Source organism: Urocampus carinirostris, chromosome 1 (genome assembly GCF_059441175.1).
Source record: "Urocampus carinirostris isolate Australia breed hairy pipefish chromosome 1, RoL_Ucar_1.0, whole genome shotgun sequence".
NCBI lineage: Eukaryota > Metazoa > Chordata > Actinopteri > Syngnathiformes > Syngnathidae > Urocampus > Urocampus carinirostris.
This window is the reverse complement of record NC_142349.1, coordinates 56,116,980-56,137,380: the sequence shown is the minus strand read 5'-3', so window position 1 is coordinate 56,137,380 and position 20,401 is coordinate 56,116,980. Positions and strand designations below refer to the sequence as shown.

At 41.4% G+C, this 20,401-nt stretch overlaps 1 protein-coding gene and 1 long non-coding RNA gene across 7 annotated transcripts in view; one reads left to right on the top strand and one right to left on the bottom strand.

The window, feature by feature from the left end:
* Positions 1 to 20,401, bottom strand: part of LOC148376330 (fibroblast growth factor 12) — a 63,741-nt gene that overhangs the window by 18,036 nt on the left and 25,304 nt on the right. For all 4 annotated transcript variants that reach the window (XM_088346355.1, XM_088346364.1, XM_088346340.1 and 1 more), the window contains one exon: positions 13,313 to 13,416. In XM_088346355.1, the coding sequence (XP_088202481.1) occupies positions 13,313 to 13,416 (104 nt within the window). The remainder of the gene's footprint in view (positions 1 to 13,312; positions 13,417 to 20,401) is intronic.
* The window catches only part of LOC148376331 (uncharacterized), a 50,377-nt gene that overhangs the window by 8,480 nt on the left and 21,496 nt on the right, over positions 1 to 20,401 (top strand). The gene's annotated exons all lie outside the window — the stretch shown is intronic.

Here is a 20,401-nt window from a genome sequence, read left to right as displayed (position 1 = left end):
CTGATACCACAAATTGCTCATGTGGGAAACGTTCTTCTTTGAGCTGCAGCTTTCGACAGATGTTTACTAAAATCCTTGGCCCGTGTATGGCCACATTAAATCCTGTCACATTTCTGTATGTTAAACTGAAGCAGGCTTTGCACAGTAGATTTACTGAAAAAATATGTGCAAAATATATAAACATCAAAAATAACTATTTTGCCAGATATACTGCTGTAATTACACTGAGTGGAGGAAAAGTGAGATTGTGGTGAGAAAATGGCAAGTCAGGGCTCCTGGAAATATACAGTGCGTGCATCCGGAAAGTATTCACAGCGCTTCACTTTTTCCACATTTTGTTATGTTACAGCCTCATTCCAAATTGTATTAATTTAATCTCTTATCCCAAAATTCTACACAAAATACTCCATTATGACAATGTGAAAAATTTTTTTTTTACTTTTTTTGAATTTATTAAAAATAGAAAACTAAGAAATCACATTTACATAAGTATTCACAGCCTTTGCTTAATACTTTGTTGATCCACCTTTGGCAGCAAATACAGCCTCAAGTTTTTTTGAATATGATCCCACAAGTTTAGCACACCTATCTTTAGGCAGTTTTGCCCATTCTTCTTTGCAATAAGTCTCAAGCTCAATCAGGTTGGATGGGAGACGTTTGTGCACAGCCATTTTCAGATCTCTCCAGAGATGTTCGATCGGATTCAAGTCTGGACTCTGGCTGGGCCACTCCAGGACATTCACAGACTGGTTCTGAAGCCAATCTTTTGAGATCTTGGCTGTGTGCTTTGGGTCGTTGTCCTGCTAAAAAATGAACCTTCGCCCCAGCCTGAGGTCAAGAGCGCTCTGGAGCAGGTTTTCATCCAGGATATCTCTATATATTGCTGCATTCATTTTTCATTCTATCCTGACTAGTCTGCCAGTTCCTGCTGCTGAAAAACATCCCCACAGCATGATGCTGCCAACGCCATGCTTCACTGTAGGGATGGTATTGGCCTGGTGATGAGCGGTGCTTGGTTTCCTCCAAACATGGCGCCTGGCATTCACACCAAAGAGTTCAATCTTTGTCTCATCAGACCAGAGAATTTTGTTTCTCATGTTTGAGAGTCATTCAGGTGCTTTTTGGCAAATTCCAGACGGGCTTCCATGTTCCTTTTACTAAGGAGTGGCTTTCGTCTGGCCACTCTACCATACAGGCCTGATTGGTGGATTGCTGCAGAGATGGTTGTCCTTCTGGAAGGCTCTCCTCTCTCCACAGAGGAACGCTGGAGCTCTGACAGAGTGACCATCGGGTTCTTGGTCACCTCCCTGACTAAGGCCCTTCTGCCCCGATTGCTCAGTTTAGAAGGCCGGCCAGCTCTTGGAAGAGTCCTGGTGGTTCCAAATGTCTTCCATTTATGAATAATGGAGGCCACTGTGCTCATTGGGACCTTCAAAGCAGCAGAATTTTTTCTGTATCCTTCCCCAGATTTGTGCCTCAAGACAATCCTGTCTCGCAGGTTTACAGACAGTTCTTTTGACTTCATGCTTGGTGTTTGTGCTCTGACATGCACACTCAACTGTGGGACCTTATATAGACAGGTGTGTGCCTTTTCAAATCATGTCCAATCAACTGAATTTATTGCAGGTGGACTCCAATTAAGCCGTAGAAAGATCTCAAAGATGATGAGTGGAAAAAAGATGCACCTGAGCTCAATTTTGAGCTTCAGGGCAAAGGCTGTGAATACTTATGTAAATATGATTTCTTAGTTTTCTATTTTTAATCAATTTTAAAAAAGTTAAAATAAAAAAATTTCACATTGTCATAATGGAGTATTTTGTTTAGAATTTTGAGATAAGAGATTATATTAATACAATTTGGAATGAGGCTGTAACATAACAAAATATGGAAAAAGTGAAGCGCTGTGAATACTTTCCGGATGCACTGTATATGGAGTGTGGGATTATATTCAAATCAATAAAATTGCTGCTTTCACTGTGAGAGGGATGCATGGATATATAGCTAGAGCCACAATAAGATGCAAATAGGCAGGGAAAAAGATAAAAGTGCACAAAGATTGGGAGAAAATTCTAGTTACCTGGTGGGTGGGTAGTTCAGTGGAAGATCTAGTGCAGGGGTGGCCAACCCGGTCCTCAAGAGCCGCATGTCCTGCATGTTTTTGGAGTTTCTCTGTTCAAATACAGGTGATCCCAATCACCTGGGTCATTATTAAGCTCCCGCACAGCTTGCAAACAATCTTAAAATTTGCATCACCTGAGAAACCTCCAAAACATGCAGGACATGCGGCTCTTGAGGACCGGGTTGGCCACCCCTGATCTAGTGGGTGGGAAGGTATGAGGTAATGTCTTGGTGGTTAGATAGCTGGGTTTGTTAAAAAGTAGGTATATAATAATGTAGGTAGGTTTGTAGGGTGGGTGTCCAGCAAAGTGGGTCGGTAGTAGGGGGGTAGATCGCTAGGCTGCCGGGTAGGTTGACAAGTAGGTACATAAGTAGGTGCAAAGGTTGGTGTCAAGGTAGGGAGGTAGGTAGGTATGTTGGAGGGTAGGTGGGTGGATGGCTGCGTAGTTTAAAAAGCATGTACTTAAGTAGGTAGGTAGATGTGTCGACCAGGTAGGTGCATAGGTGTATCAGAAATGTTGTAGGTTCGTGGTTGCCAACGTAGGTAGGTAAATCGGTGTGTGGCTGGGTAGCTTAGTTAAAAGGTATACAAGTAGGTAGGTAGGTAAGTGAGTGGTAAGAGGTAAGACGGTAGCTTTGAGTCAAAGTAGGTTGGTGGGTGGCTCAGTACCTTTAAAAATAGATATATACTGTAAGTAGGTAGGTAGGTAGACAGGGTGCTGGGTAGGTGCAAAGTTAGATAGGCACAGTACATAAGTATGTAGGTTTGTGGGTGGCTGGGTAGATAAGTAGGTAGATATTATTGCATATTGAATAGGTAGGTAGGTATGTAGGTAGGCAGGTAGGCAGGTGGTGGCAGGTTACCTGAAAAACGTTGGTATTTAGGTAGCTAGGTTGGCTGGTCGGTGTCTGGGTAGGTGCAAGGGGAGACAGATAAATTGTTAGGTTTGTAGGTGACTGGTTAAGCTAAAAAGTAGGTACACACTGTAAGTAGTATGTTTGCGGGTGGCTGGGTCGCAAGGTAGGTAGGTAAGTAGTTAGGTACATTTGTGGGTGTGTATGTAGGTAGTCCCTTGATGAACCAGGCAGTTAAGGAATCCCTGAACCATAAACACAAGTCGGTAGGTGGGTCGGTGGTGAGGCTGGTTATGTGATAAGTTTTGTTGATTAGTTCTTTGGGGGCAAAGGATACATAAGAAAATAGGTGGGTAGGTAGGCAGGTAAGTAAGTTGATAGGTAGGTTTGTTGGGGAAGGATGTCCATAAGTAGGTAGGTTTGTCAGTGAGTGGCCTACCTGGTATAAACCTAGGTAGGCAAAATGGTAGGTCTGTGGGTGGTTGGGTTGGTTAGGTGACTGGAATTGGTGTAAAGGGAGGCAGGTAGGTAGCTGAGTATAAAGTAGGTATGTTGGTGGGTGGCTGGATAGTTAGGGATCGATGGAAAGATGGACGGAAAGATAGAAGATCGATAAAAAAAGCGAGCGCTATCTTTCATTTTGGTGGCCAGCAAAGAGCAAACTAGGTCATATTGAGAAAAAAATGACGAATAATGGAATGGCTATCTTCATTGTAGCTGCTCAGCCTCCGCACACTAACATGGAGCAAAACACTCCACACAAGCATTATCAAGTGACGCTCACCCACAACCTCATCAGCAAAAGCCTCAGCGCTCGCTCGCTAGCTAGCGTTTGCCAACCGAAGACGACCACTTAAACTGATGAACGCTGCCAGTGAAAACAGCAAACGGCTTCCCAAATCTCTCGTCAAAAATCAAGCGCCCCCCACCCTCTTTTAAAGAGTCTAGTGCCGACTCAGGACAATTAATAAAATTCAAATTGACTACATCAAGATTGTTCTCATGAATCGATAACGGAAGATGGAGTTAATAAAAAGTCTTTCAAATCCATTGATGTTATTTTTCTTTTTGTCGATTTACATGGAAAACTAATACATTCATGTTTCATCAGATTTTTTGTACGCCTTCCGCTATCAATTGATTCATATCTTGAGTCCATTGGCAATAACTCACAAAAATAATAGCATAAACATGAATTATAATCATTTTAAATGTTAATGCTATTTTTAACTTTTTTAAGTTTTAATGTATTGATGTGTTTGTTTGGACAATGTGCAGACTATTTTGCCAAATTTAAAATATATTGCTGTATTTTTCATTATTATTCTCCTTTTACAATGAAAAAAAATAAAAAATCAGTAAAATTGTATTTTTTAAAAAGTTATGAAATATATTTTTTAAAAGCTGTTGCAATCTAAATAAAAAGAGTAAAGTAAAAAAAAGTGCATTTAGATGTAGATACATAGATATCGAATCATATTGGTTTTGGGTGCGCCGAGGAGAGTGATGAGCAACAAGAGTATGGATGTTAAGACTGGACTGTAAGAGAGTGTGATTGTGCCGACTGTGTTGTATGATGCAGAGATTTGAAGCCTGAACGCAGATTTGATAAGGAAATTAAATGTTTTTTAGATGAAGTGTTTGAGGTGTATGTTAGGAGAGACAAGACTGGATAGATTGAGAAATGAAATTGTGAGAGACAGAACTGGAGTAGTAGTGGAACTGAGCAAGCATGTGGATAAGAGAGTACTCGGTTGGTTTGGACACATGAAGAGGATGGGTGAGAAGCGAATGTTGAAGAGGATCTACAGAGCAGAAGTAAATGGAAGGAGACCAAGAGGAGGGCCGCGATTGACGTGGATGGATGGTGTTATGAGTGCACTGCAGGAAAGAGGTTCAAATATAGTGGAAGCTAGAGCTCTTGTTGGTGATCAGAATGTGTGGAGAGGTGTTGTAAAAGGATAGTGGGATGTTTGGATGTGTTCTAGGGATGGGCAGGGCACCTGTATGATGCGGCAGGGGTAAACCAGTGAAAGCTGCCGGGGCCTTCTGTTGAACAAAAGGGTGAGTTGTGTCACCCTGACCCGAGTGACATGGCCGCTTTGTTGTGTCCCGTTTCATCTGGAGGGACGAAAGCATGACCAACTTAGGTGCCGAAGTGCCTAACTTGTTTGGGTGTTTGGGCATTTGGGTTGGCCTTAGTACGAAAATGTTTGTGTGTGTTTTTTGCTATTTTTTTCCCTTTTTATTTTCTTTGTTATTTTATGTGTTTGTCTTGCTGTCTGTCACCCCTCTTGAGGGATGGATAGAATAAAACAATTCTTTTAGCTAGGTGTCTGCTTTCATATATAATAGGACATATCTACATATCCCGGTCCCCTGATCCTTTAACCGCCAGAGTTGTCGGAGCACCACTTTCTGTAGTGTGTCTTGGGCATGTAAAGCCTGGTGGCGCTCATCCCTTTACAAGCCATATCACGGTTCACGGATCCCTTAACCGCATGGGTCACCAATGACAACGCAACTCTGGACAGCTTTCTCCACTGTTGACGGTTCCTGGCTTGTTTTTGGGTTGTTGCAAAGTTGGCACCAGTCCATTCCTTAATGTTGTCAGCACAGTTCTTTATCAATCTCCCTCTCCTCTTTCCCCCTTGGACTGTGCCCTGGAAAATTATCTTGGTCAGTCCTGTTGATCTTGTTACGTGAGCATACCACTGAAGTTTCCGTCTGCGCAACAGTTCTTTGTAGGGTCCAATGTGCCCTCTGATAGTGTTGCCCACAGTTCCGTTTGTCACATGGGCTAAGTATCTGATGCCTAGAAGTTTCCTGTAGCATCACATCTCCAAAGCCTGGATTTTTTTTTCCAGTTCTGCTGTGAGAGTCCATGCCTCGCAAGCATAGAGGAAGATGGATGTAACCAGTCCTTGCATGAGTCTGATTGTTGATTTAACTGCTATGTTCCTGTCCCTCCAAATGGGTTGAATCTGGTAAGTACGACTGTGGTTTGAGCTACCGTGGCCATGATTTGTGGTTCTGACCCCTTTTCTGATATGACAGCTCCAAGATATTTACATTTCGTGACAGGTTCTAGCTCTCTGTGGTTGATGGTGTTCTTTGTGGTGATACCATTGCAATTGTTGGTCATTTATTATGTTTTATTTCTTTGCTGATTTCCATCTCATTCTGGCTTGATGCTTTGACTAGGGGATTGACCAGAACTCCGAGGTCCATTCCGTCTACTGCTAATTCGGCAGTATCCTCACCAAAATGGATGTTAGTGATTTTGTGTCCCCCAATACTGAGTGTACTATCATGTTGCTCCAGAACTTCGGATAGTGTATCTTTTCCAGGAAGATGTTGAATAAGGTTGGAGAGAGAATGCAGCCTTGTCTCACACCGACTATGGTTCTAAACCACGCTCCAATGGTACCATTGATCAGTACCGCGCTGTTGGCATTGGCATGCAGTTGTTCAATGGACTGAATTAGTTTCTGGCCCATTTTGCTCTTCTGCAGGGTGGCCCATAAAGCGGCTTGTCATACTCTGTCAAACGCCTTCTTGAATTCAAAGAAAACGTGATAGAGGTTTCTCTGGTGTTATTTACTTCTCACATAGGATGCACAGATTAAAAATCTGTTCTGTGGTGCTCCTTCCTCCCTAAAACCCACCTGTTCTTTGGCTAGGATGTTTTCAGTCTGTTCAGTAGGACCTTTGGCCTAACTTTACTTGATGGTTCTGTAGCTGGAGCATAGTTGAAGGTTTCTTTGGTAGCATAATACCAGCGATTTTGTCCTTGCAGATGGAAATTGTCCTTTTTTCCATTTTCCAGCCAATTAATTGCTGCTTCTACTTCTTCTTTGAAGGGAAGTTGTCTCTTCCCCCTGGGCCAGAATTCTTAAGGACGTCAGGGTCTCCCTGTGGCGGGTGCTTGTAGAGTTTGGTGCAGTACTCTGTCCATCTTTTCCTGATCTCTTTTTCTTAAGTTAGCTTATTCCCTGCTTCATCCTGAATGCTGCTGACTTTTGCATGATTTGTTTGTTTGAGGAATTGTTCAATCTGGACAGCTTTCTTTAAATTGTCCTTTTTAAGGCACTCTTCTAACTTCTAGCAATGGTCTTTGTTCCATTTCTCCTTGCTGCTCTACACTCTCCTTTTCCTCCAGGGCTGTATCCTTTCCTCTTGAGTTCTTGCCTCGTGTTGCACTGTTGCAGAATTTCATTTGTAACCCACGGCTTTATTTTCTTCCGGTGTTTTCCTACGATTTATTTTGCTGCTTCAGTCATCGTTTCTGAGAACTTGATCGACAGGGTTTCGACATCTTTGTCCTAAGCGAGCAAAGGAACGAACTTCCCGCCTATAAAGACCCAGAAGCTCTCGACCACTTGTGGGTCTTTAAGTCGCTCCACATCAAACTTGATCCATGGGTTCCGTGACTTCTTAACTTTCTCGAGGAGAACTCGGAGGTTCATCATACCAGGTCGTGATCACTTCCCACATCAACTCATGGATATATGCATGTGCTTGCTGTCTTGATTCCACTTTTGAAACTTTGTGCAATTATGATGTCGCCAATCTGACTGTGGTGGATTATATCAGGGTGGTGCCATCTTTCTGGAGTTCTTGTGGTTGCCAAGAGTGTTTGCCACCACCAAATTGTTGTAGCTAGCTAGTTCAAGAGGTCGTTATCCTCTGTCATTGGTTTGTAGGTTAGAGCTTGTTCCACATATTTTCTTCCAGTCCCTATGAGCATTCACATCAATTTGGGTGTTTCAGTCACCTTGCATGATGAGGATATTTTTATTTGGTTCTTTGTCTATGATGTCTTGAACCTTGGCATAAAAGTCTTGGGTTTCTTCGTCACTGTGACCTATGGTTGGTGCATAGGTCTGGATGACTGTGATGTTGAACGGCAAGAAACTGAGGCATGTTGTGATGAGCCTGCTTTAGATTGGGCAAAATCCTATTACAGAGACCTTGCTTGTTGTTGTGTTCCTACCATGGAATCTAGGTGTCTTCCTACCAGTCACACACTTATCACCTCCAACCTGGTAGTTATCGGAAGGCGCAGTCCTTTTTGACTCAGACGATGAGTAAGTCATCATGTAGTGTGTCTTGGGCAAGTACAGCCTGGCAACGTCCATACCTTTCCAGACCATTTTTATGGATTGGGGTTTGTTCCCCCACATGTAACAGATATCACTGGTTTCCATTGTTACCAGCAGCAGGAGAAGTCTCCTGATCTGACTATGCATACATCAAACACACAAAAATAACAAACTAACCCCACACACACTTTTTCCATATTAAAGGAACGACTGGTTTTGGTTCTGGTAATGTCCAAGCCATTTAAATGTTGTAAAAAAATGAATAAAAAAATATTCAATTGATAAAAAATAATCAAAATTACTAGGTTTTTGCACTTTTGTAAGCATGCAACTCTATTGATGCAAGAAACATCCATACTATGCTAACGTCCATCCTCAAGCACCAATCAAGGCCCAAAAGTCCAAGCCTTACCTGATTTACAGACAAAGTGCATTTTCCTCATGCGTTAAATTAGATCTTTCTGCAATCACTGAACCCCCCAAAAAACAATCACAAAAAATAATCAATCCATTTAGATAAATATTTCCACTTTAAGGCGAGAAAGGTCAAAATTACATTTGCCGCCCCATAAAAGAGATAATTACCAGGATGAATGTGGTGTCATGGCCGCCGTCTGACAACGGGGCACGGCTTGCCTTGTAACTCATAATAATCGCGGCGACACTGGACGCAAATGGCGCTTTTGTGACCGGGACGTGCGTGGCCCGGGTCTCTCCCGTTCAATTTGGCGTCTTTTCAACAAATCACGTGGAGGGCCGCATGCTATTCAGCATTAATTAGAGCGGTGGGGGAGGTTTATGTTTATGAGTTCCAAGTTATGAATGGAATCGGTCCAGCGAACTGATTCTTCATCCTCGACTGAACTCGCGAGGGCTCAGGAGCCCACTTGGATAGGAAATGAGATGGATTTGTTATATAAAGATATTTATTCAATACATTAGAGTGGACACTGGCATAAGAAATTAATCTATTCTGAAGTGGGGATCGCAAGGTGAAATTGCCTTATAGCGGGATATAGAAACCAATGGTAATAACCTGATACGTTCCAAACCCTAGTTCGTGACGAACTGGTATAGTGTAAGAATTACTTTTATATAATATGCATGTATATATTTAAATGGAATCATAAGAACTGCAAAGGAAAAATTACATTTTATTCACATTAAAATCAAAACTCATTTTAAAACTTCCACTTGCAAGGATTGTCATGCCCTTGGAAGTCTTTATTCACTTCGTTCTTAATAATTTCAGTCATCAATTGGTAACTGGGTACCGTGACTAGCAAAAGTATTGCCTCTTTTTCCTATTTCTTCTTCCCTATTTTTATTCCTCTTTTGAAAAAAAAAAAACCCATCTGTTTCCCTTCTTCTTGTCTTTCTTTGTGAAAGGCTGTGTAAAAAATGGAAGAAAAAGGGTGCTTTTTGCTCACTTTCACTCTCCGTAGTTTGGAGTCTCCTAAGACTAATTTTTGGTTGAACTGAACATTACATTTACTGGACCAATATAAAACACTGTCCCTTTAAGAACAGCACACTTTTTTTATCAGTGCAGTTTTTGTGCGAAACCCCATGTGACACCAGCTTCAGCAGCCCCCAATTCAATCAAGTTTGACACCCTAGCTATAGAGCATTTGTGAAAAAAATCAGAAAAATGCCGTGCACAAACAATCACAATCAAACCTAACGAAACTTGAGCTGTTTTGTAAAGAAGAATGGGCAAATATTTCTGTTTCTACATGTGCAAAACTAATATAGACATACCCAAAAAGACAGGAGGTGATCGCAGCAAAACAGGTTGTTCAAAGTATCAACTCAAAGCGGTCGATATTTTATGCAACGCCTGCCTTTTATGTATTTTTGTTTGTGAGCACAATATAAAATGTTGAATACATTTGGGTTCTCGTCACGATTGTCTATCACATGTTGTTGATTCTTAGAAAAGGTTGAGTTTTTTATCTATAAGTTTGAAGCCTGAAATACGGCAATATGTCCAAAAGTTCTTGGGGGGGGGGCAAGACACTGTATATCACAGATACTGTTGTATACTGTAGGAAACTATATGGGTTTACGAGCTCTCCGCTTCTAGAAAAATACTGTCATTTTGACAGTATATAGTTATACTGTACGGAAATACCATCTCCAGGGAAAAGTGGACGCCACCTAGGCCGGTCCTCCTCTTTTAGGACTAACTGCTCCCTTACATCTTCCGACACACAGCAGTCCGTCCTTCAAACCTCATAAAAGGGGGAGACCAGATGTGGCGGTAAAACAATCTCCCGTTTCCCTCGGTTTGGAATCACTTCCAACTGGGTTAAGCGCCCCGAGACTGCGAGTTATGTAAGCATGCTAACGAGACTTGCTTTCCTGGCTCTACTGTAATTGCCACGGTTTCACTCCCAGCCTCTTACGGAGGCGCATTTTTTATCATCTTACTGTAAAAAGCAAGTTGACACCCGTGACTCTTTCCACCCCCCACCCGGCAATCGGCTTCCCACGTCCGCCCGCGCGCTTCTTGCATCTTACGCCGCAGAAGAAATCTCCGCGTGATACCTACTCCTCCGCTGCATTCGTTTCTGGAATCATAATCCTGGAGATGCATTCAGTATGTAAAGATGAGGAATCTGGTTCATGGTAATTTGTGAACATTTCTACTCTCATCCGCCCTTCATCACAGTAAATGGGCACCCTGTGATGTACAAAAAAACATGAAGTAGACAAACTCACCCCCCGCCCCATTCATAAAGTGTGCTCAGCCGACCCCTGGTCAGAGCAATAGTCGACCGAGGATAATGGATTGCGATTGTAAGAATAGAGTTCATCTTGGGCAGAAAGAAAGAAAAAAAATGCCATCACGCATGACCAAAAATTGCTCTCTTTGACCCTTGCTTTCTGCAATAGTTGATCTGGGATAACGGAAGCAGTGCATTTATTTAAGGTAGGCCACAATACCTGGCTTCAGTGTCCCAAACCAGAAAAAAAAGCACTTTGCCAGTCCCTGGGTGCAGCAACAGTTGACCGGGGATAATTGATTACAGTTGCAAGGATGGATGAGTTCATTTAGGGCAGAAAGAAAGGAAAAAAGAGCCGTCGCGCATGACCCAAAATTCCTCTCTTTGACCCCTGCTCTCAGCAATAGTTGACTTGGGATAATTGATTGTAGCCAAAACAGTGTCATTTATTTAAGGCAGGCGACATTGTCAAGCTTCAGCTTTAATGTGCTCTGCCAGTCCCTGCTCTCAGCAATTGTCTACCAAAGATAATGGATCATAAGTGCCTCCTGACAATCTGTGCGCACATCTATATGAGATTGGGGATAATGAATCACAGCCTCAAGAGTGGGATTTTCTACTTTGGAGAGAGGGGCCAAAAGGAGCCGTCAGGGCCGACAAAAAACTGTCAGGAAATGTAAGAAGGGCGTGCCAAAATTTGAATCAGGTAATCAAGGCTCACTTAAAATCCGGCTAGTGATAGTTCTTTTCAGAACCCAAAAACCACCTGCCGGTACCTGCTTGAAGTGGATAATGGATCAGACCCACATAAGAAGAGTTCACTCTTTGATGGACAGAATGGCACAAACAGCCTCCGAGCCGTACAAAATTGCGCTCCGCCAGCCCCTGCTCATAGCCCACATAAAATGAATTACACCGGTTTGGCCGCCATCCCTTGAGTGGGGGTCTGAGAGTGGGGGTCTGAGAGAGCGAATTTGTGTCATGCGTGGTGGCTCTTTTTTCAACTCTTTCAGTCTTAAGTGAACAGCAACCATTCAGCCATTTTAATTAATTTAATTAATTTATTTCATTTAATACGTGGTCTATTGAGGCAAACTGCCAAGATTCATGGCAATGGCAACCATTTCAAGCATTCACAAGCACTTCACCCAGAATTCCAAAATCTCGTATGAGTACTAGGGCTGCTCTCTGTTGGAAAAAGACCTAGAGTAGTTGTGATTTTTCCGGCCTGAATAGCAATTTCAATGCGATTTTCGATTTTAAAAGTTCGTTTTCTGTGTTAGCTTTTTTTATTGTGAGAACGTCATCGTAGTGGGACATACAAATTTACCTCGAAATTACGGGTGAGAGTATAGTACTCTAACAAAATAACAAAAATAGATTTGCATAAATAAAAACGGAATTGCAGTTGGCCTTCACTGTCATTATACAAAATTGGGGGGCTCTTTTAAGTGTAAGAAAGCGATTTGGAGAGCGGCCGGCTAGCTACATGCTAACATTGGGTAACCGCGATTTCAGCAAGGTCTCTTTGCTGATTAAAATAGAAAAGTCACAAATGTAACTGTTTCCAGCCGAGTTGTAGATCCAGGTCATCTATTTCATGGGTAATGGATCTGGCTTTGGTGACATGCCAGGTTCGGCAGGGGATTTTTGTGAAAGTCGTAAGCCTAGCCGTAGCAGAAGGCCGGGCAGTAGCCCCGCTACAGCTTTCTCTCACAACGCTGCCTCAGTTGATTCCCGTACATGATAACAATCCATGGAGCACCTACTGCTAATCAGCATTTCTTTGCGTTCATTTGACTTTCCTCAAAGGCCGATTTAATTGATGAATTCATTTTCAATATAATGAGCCACTAAGGCTATGAGCTGTCGCATTGCGCCGTCATTTGTTTTGGTGGCCAATTGTGTATCCGGCTGTCCACCCCAGCCTTTTGACTGATAGCCTGTTACAGTTGCACGCACTCCTTGCAAATTTTGCCTCACCTTGATTGGCTAATGTCGTCAAATCTTGTCTCTGATTGGCCATCGCCATTAAAACTCGAACAGTGACAACCATGGTTGGCCAAACACTCCCTCAGTCACAAACATTGAACTTTAACTCCTTGAAAAAAATGCAGCGTCTTGCAAATACACAGTTGCGCTAAGTCACAATTAATCGTGCAGCCCTACAGTCCACATGAGGATAAACTAGGATGGAGAGATAATGCATTATTTAACGGATACTTTTTAAAAGAATCCTATTTTATGTTCTGTTTGCTGATTAACTCGACGGCGAGTCAGCAAGACAAGAGTCGGCCCGGTGAGCCCAGAACTCCAATTAAATGTAAAACATGCGCAATGCCGCTTTGATCAACAAAGTGGGTGGATAAGTGGTTCGCAACAACACAATAACAGTACATCACAAGGGGCTCTTGTGCTAATGCGGGAGAGTCATCAAAGAGGATGGAACCCAACGTGTTCTGAATGCAGAAATGGCGCTTAGACTCACACAACAGACACACTTACCGAGCTGTAGAGCATGCCCTCGCCGTTCATGCCGATGTACGAGCCGCTCTTGACTCCCTGGATGGCCACCACTCTCAGGCCCACGGGAATCAGATTAAACAGGGCTTCGCGAGCCGGGTCGGGCACACAGACAAAAGCAAGGGGGACAAAACAGAAAGGAGTTTATTTGTAGCTTAACTTGCATAGACAGGAGAAAGTCGGATTTCTCATTCTGTGCCACCGTTCTGGCGCTGTGACAGCACTAAAGCGGAAAGAAGCAGATGTGGATGGCAGGGGGGAGTGGCCGCCTGCCAAAAACTTGCTCGCAAGTTAAACTTCCATCAGCTCAAAGAGAAAGGTTCAATCGGGGGAATGTAACAGTAACATTATACTGAATGCGGTGTAGAGAGAACAAGACTGCCCCACTATTAAATATATACATTGATGAAATTGGAAAAAAACCATTATAATACAATTCCGAAAATATGTTCTTTAAAAAGGTAAAAATACAAAACTATGCAGTTTCAGTGCAGCAATATTACTCATTTAAAGGATCAAAACTCCCCCAATTTTCAAGAAAAAAATGAAATAACATTGGAAAATACAAAAAATAATTATATAATTCAAAAATTAAATACAATTTAATAAAAATGTTGAAAATTTTAAAATAGCTGACCTGGATGATGAGAATTTCTCTTTTTTTCTTTTTATCGTTGCCGTGATCAACATCCTCGAGGAGCGTCCGGGTCATCTTAGCTGTCCGGATTTAAATATTCAAATGTGCCGTCATCTCGGCTGATTTACGAGGATTTAACAGCGGAAAATTATGCGACGCTACGTTTTATATTTATTTATTGAATTAAATTTGCTATATTTTGTATTTCTTTTCTTGTTCAAGCATGAATGTATTTAGCTATTTTAAAATTTTCAACATTTTTATTAAATTGTATTTAATTTCTGAATTATATAATTATGTTTTGTATTTTTTAATGTTATTTTATTTTTTTTCTCGAAAATTGGGGGAGTTTTGATCCTTAAATTAGCAATATTGCTGCACTGAAACCGCATAGTTTTGTATTTTTACCTTTTGAAAGAATATATTTCAATATTTAGGATTCTTTTCTTTTTTTGCATTTTATTTTGGAATTTTATTTGAAAGTTTTTCCAATTTCATCAATTTATATATCTAATATTGGGGCAGTCTTGGTCCTTCTAACAAGTAATGTTGCTGCCCTGAAACTTCCAGCATTGTTTTATTGCATAGTTTTGTATTTTTTGAATATTCTATAGAACGTATCATTGATTTACTAATATCTGTAGATATTTAAGATGTGTTTCATTTTCTATATATTGGTATTTAATTTTAGATTATATTTAGATTGTTTTTAAATTTCATGTACTCATGTATTGGTTTTCATAGTTTTAGCAATGTTAATACAGTATTTCACAAAATAAGAAAAAGACGTTGGCAATAGTATGCAAAACTCCAATAATTCTCTGTCGTACGAAATGTGCCGGAAAAAAAAAACATTACCGAGACCAACATCAGCACAAACCAATAAAAGTAAACGACATTCCGCTGTCCTACTTTATCAAAATAACGTCTGCGAGTTTTGTTCAAATTTGACTGACTCTGCATCTCGGAGTCGTTATCGCCTCTGCTTATCTCAGAATGCCGATCAACGCCGGGGCGAAAATTCGTCCTCAAACAGTCGAGCGGAATTTACTCATGTCCTAACATCCAATCCCGTCCTAAGCGTCACATAATTTTCCGCTGTTAAATCCTCGTAAATCAGCCGAGATGACGGCAAATTTGAATATTTAAATCCGGACGGCTAAGATGACCCGGACGCTCCTTGAGGATGTTGATCACGGCAACGATAAAAAGAAAAAAAGAGATGGTTATTAGAAATTCTCATCATCCAGGTCAGCGGTTATCTGAAAATGTCAGCCTAGAAGCAATTTGCTTCTTCTCCGTTCATTAACACAGCCGGGAGTCATTGTCATCGTCTCGTGAACTGAAGGAGGACACGGTTGTGACTTTCATGGACTTAAGTTCCTAAGGGGACATTCTGGATGGCGATGATTGTCCGGCGAGTGGTGATGGAGGGGAACATCAGATAAGGCCGGCAGGGACGAGGGCGAGCGTGCAGATGCCATATTCCCCTTCCGGGGAGATTGCATTTTGCTCGATAAATATCGACGGTCCTTAACGACCGTCGATGGTGGAACTGAAGCTGATTCTTATGGCCGCTGTTATTTTGATGTTGTTTGCAATTTTCTGTTTTGTTGGCCCTTGCCTGTGATCTGTCGTTTGTCACTCGCAACACTAAATTGAGTTTTCACACATGTTAGCACACAGTTAACTGGAAGTTCAACTAAAGTAAAAAAGCTGAACTTTATTGTAGGTGAGCACAACTCCAGTTAAATACTGCCTTCAACTTAGTGAAATTTGGGATGTAGAAAGTGTTTATTTTTCTATTTCATTAATCTGTTAACAGGCAGCACGACGGGGCAGTGGATAGCGCATGTGCAGCACAGTTCTTAGGTCATGAGATCGAACTTTCCTGTGTGGAGTTTGCATGTTCTCCCCGTGCTTGCCTGTTTCTCTGGGCACTCCGGTAACCTACCATATTCCCAAAAACTTGCATGTCAGGTTAATTGGCCAGTCCAAATTGTTCCTAGGTGTGAATGAGCGAGTGAATTGTCTGTCTCTGTGTGCCCTGCAACTGGCTGGCAACCAGTTCAGGGTGTCCCCTGCCCACTGCCCGAAGATAGCTGGGATGGGCTCCAGCACCCGCGTGACCCTACTAAGGATAAGCGGTGCAGATTATGAATGACTGAATGAATGAATGAATAATGTGTTAAAGTTACATGAATCCTTACTGAAGTGGGGCATAGCAAGGGGAAACTGCCGTTGGCGGGGGATAGAAATTAGCTAATAATTTCCAAACCTCCAGTACTTCAGATAAAAACACTACAATAAAAAAAATAGTATAGAGTAAGTGCTCTAAATTCTGGACGACCGAACGCACCTGATTAAAAGCCGCATGCGCAAACTTAAAAACGAAAGTCAATTTTGTGTTTGTACAAGCCTCACCTGAAATTAAGCCACAGGCTTAAAAAGCAGTGTGCATCATTTGAGGTGTCCTTAAAAAAAAAGTTAAATATTGTTAAAAATGCCCAACTGAGTTCAAAGAACCCATATACATTTTTCCCACCCCGTCTATATACCGTCCGGGGTGAACTTATTTGGTAGGATTAATGGGGAAGGGGGGGGGGTCTGTTGACTGGTACAGAGTGACGTTTTCAACAGCGCCAACTTCCTCTCCCCACTAATTTTCCTGGGTCACGTGTTTTCGGTTAATGTGACCATTCAAGATGGTGATTACAAAGGGGAGCAGATATTTACTATTGTGCAAAAAGAAAACAAGAATGGGGTTGCGTCCGACAGACATGTCTTTCTGGGATTTTTTTCGTTATTGGAGGTTGCTGCAGTAATGGACCAAATTGCATTAATTTGTCATCATTCCTCGTGGATTAACGGAAACTCCAGCGACCTGACGCAGATGATACAGACAGAGGAGTGTTGCTGTTCATTTAGGATGTATGAAGTGAGGACTTCATTTGCAAAAGTCTAAATTATTGAGAATATTTCAAAATATTGAATAAAGTATCCACTGTCAAACCTCCCGTTTTGGTCTTGTTATATATTACGTGAATAATTTTGAGAAAATCATGGACTAATTTATTTTTTTAAATGTTTCCAAACATCACAGGAGTTTTTTGTATGCATATTTGTATCGTCACCGTTTTCTTAAGTATTGTTCAGCTATTTACAAAGAAAGATATTACAGGTTAAGATTAAAAAAAGAAGAACAACAACAAACTTCACTGTGTTAAAGGCGGCAGTGTTTAAAATGTAGGAAATGTAGTCATTGCAACTCCTATCAAACTTTTTGAACTGTTATTGCAACATCCATTGCAGCCTGGTCATCCTGGAAGGGGAAATTTCCTTATGTGCAGTACCTTCTCAAGGTTTCATCATGTTCCTCATTTTGAGGTTTTTGAGTTTTTCCTTGCCCTCATGTAGGTTTTAGATCGGGGGACAGTGTAATAATAGTCTGTGGTTTGCAATAATCTGTGGTCTGTGCAGCCCTTCGAGACTCCTTGTGTTTAAGGACTATGCAAATAAACATGACTTGACTTAACTGTTAAATTCCTTCTCAATAGGTTTATGGCATGTATTGCTATGTTGACATTGTAAAACATTGGGATGGGGAAAGAAGGCCTGTGTTCTTCTGGTAGATAACATGTGGGTTCAGTAGGTTTGATTTTTGTTGGGGACGGAATTCCCAGTATCATGATTCTGTAAAGCCATGTAAAGGCACACACTAATCCGATTGCCGTCTTAGTTCGACTGCAAGTATTTTGATTCCAATAGTCTTCATTTTCCTCATGATGAGTTTGTCCTCATGATGAGTTGTCCTCATATAGGTTTGAGATCAGGGGATGGTGTACAAATAGTCTATAGTTTGCAATAATTTGTGATCTGTGCAGCCCTTTGAGACTACTTGTGATTAAGGGTGTCACAAATAAACATGACTTGACTTGTGGCATATTGGGGATAATGTCATAAAGAGGGGGGTGAAGAGCGTTTTATGAAGTGAGGGGTTGTCGTATCCCAGGATCTACTGAATTTAATTTACCTGTTTGATAAAACTTAGCCCCCGCGACCCTACTGAGGATAAGCGGTGCAGCTAATGAAGATGAGGAGGATAAAACTTAGCAATAAATAAATGTCTTGAATCTGAAATTTTGAACCTATTAAAATAAGAAGAAACTGAGAAATTGTTCCAAAAGAACTGTGTTCAAGCTCAAGCGACGATTGTTCAATTCCACCCGTCACCTCTGAGCGTCCCACACGGACGGAAGTGTGAAAGCGTCGGCGGCAATAAGGATGATCGCACGCTGCGTGCCAGCAATTAGTGAAGATGATCAAGGGAATGGCCATCAAATTAATAACAGCTCTGATTTCTGAAATGGTTCTTAATTAATCCAATGATGTTAACAAGCTGTCGAAATTTGCACAAGGTTGCCATCTGGATTTAACGCCCCCTTTCCCCCTACTTGAGTGCACAAAATGAGAATAGCCTAATACATGTTGTGATCAGGTAAATGTTTTGCATTTATATCGCGTTTTTCAAGTCGCTGAAGACCTCCCAAAGCGCTTTACAATGTGCTTCACACCTATTAATTAACACACACAGATGGCCAGGTCACGTAATATATGCAGGTGGCACATGCAGGACTGATGTATGCCATCAGTCCTGCAAGGTAGGCGCTGAAAATAAATCTCATCTCATCTCATCAGCTGCACCGCTTATCCTCAGTAGGGTCGCGGGGGTGCTGGAGCCCATCCCAGCAATCATCGGGCAGTGGGCGGGGGACACCCTGAACTGGTTGCCAGCCAATCGCAGGGCACACAGGGACAGACAACTCGCTCGCTCATTCACACCTAGGGACAATTTTGGACCGGCCAATCCACCTGAAATGCATGTCTTTGGAATGTGGGAGGAAACCGGAGTGCGCGGAGGAAACCCACGCAAGCACGGGGAGAACATACAAACTCCGCACAGTAAGTCCTGTAGCTGGATTTGAACCCACACAGGAGGTTCCCGAGACCTTAGAACTGTGCCGCACACGTGCTCACCACTGTCCTGCCGTGCTGCCCTGAAAATAAATCATGTACTAAAAACTCTTAAGTAAAATGAATAAAAAATAATACCTGTATTAATATTAGAAGAATGTATCGCTGGAGCAGATTGTAGATAATATTTCTCATTTCAAGAAAAAATATATCTTAAAAAAATAGCTAAAGTTATAGTGGACATTTTTAAGTACAATTGTTTCTATTAGAGAAGCAAATTTAAATATTTTAAATGAATCTGCAATGTTTAGTCAATATGCATTTTTATTTATTTGATGTACAAATCTGGAGTATATTCATTAAAAGATGTATTTTTCATTGTACACATTTTTGTTGTGGTTATTATTATATGCCACCTAATTATGTGAATTTCTGGCTAAATCTATGAAAATAATTAAGTCATCTGATAATTAGACGAATCATTTCATCAGTAGACTATTAGTCGTTATTTGAAGCTCTAACCTCAATATGAGATTATTCCTTAATTGGCCATTCAAAAAAGTCCAGTAAGAATGTTTCAAATTTTGTAGTTTGTATTGATAAAAAGGATCATTTTGTATACAACCTTATGTTTATAACATGCCATAAAATGGTTCTTGTTGAGTAAAACTCACATTGCACTCAAATTGAGCAAATCTTTTGGACAATTGGGGAAAAATAAAGCCTTTTTTAATCAATTTTATTTCGGACAAGATTGCCAAACTTTGAGCAATATTTCTGAAACATATTCCAGGATAAAATAAATAAATTGATTGATCCAAGTCAGGGTATTTTTGAAGTAATTGTTTTCACCCAACAAAAAAATGATTAGAAAATGTTGCTTGTTTTAAGTATAGTTTTTCTTATAGTAAAATTTAAACATTCTTAGAAATAAGCAAACTTCCTGCACTATTGTAGCAAGCAGAATGACCTGGCCTTGCCGGGAACTCTCCTTGGGCAAGGTTGTTGGGGCCGCATTTTGTTGAAAGCGAGCCAGGGAGCCACTTCAGAGAGCCAAAATGCATGCATCTCCAGGGCCGATTGTACACGATGTGGCACCCCGGGGATCAAAGGCAGGTTTTACACTTGGAAACCCACAACCAAGAGACAGCTTTCCAGATTTGAACAGAAGGAGGTTTATCGATTACTACAAAACGGTTCGGGAAATGGGGGATGAGGTCCAAAAGTTTTTTCCCTGATTGGAAGTGGGCTTCCTGTGGTATTTGGCAGATAGAGCAAACAGTTAAAATCAAACCAGGCCTGCCTTCCAGCGCTCCCTTAAAGAACAGAGTTCCATACAGTCCTGACTTCTCTTCACTCAACACAAAAAAGAAAATCCTCTTCTTATTTTCCCAAAAGTTTTTCGGCCACTGACCACTGACGTTTCTGAGGGACTGGTGTTCTCTTTTCCTCAGCTTTGT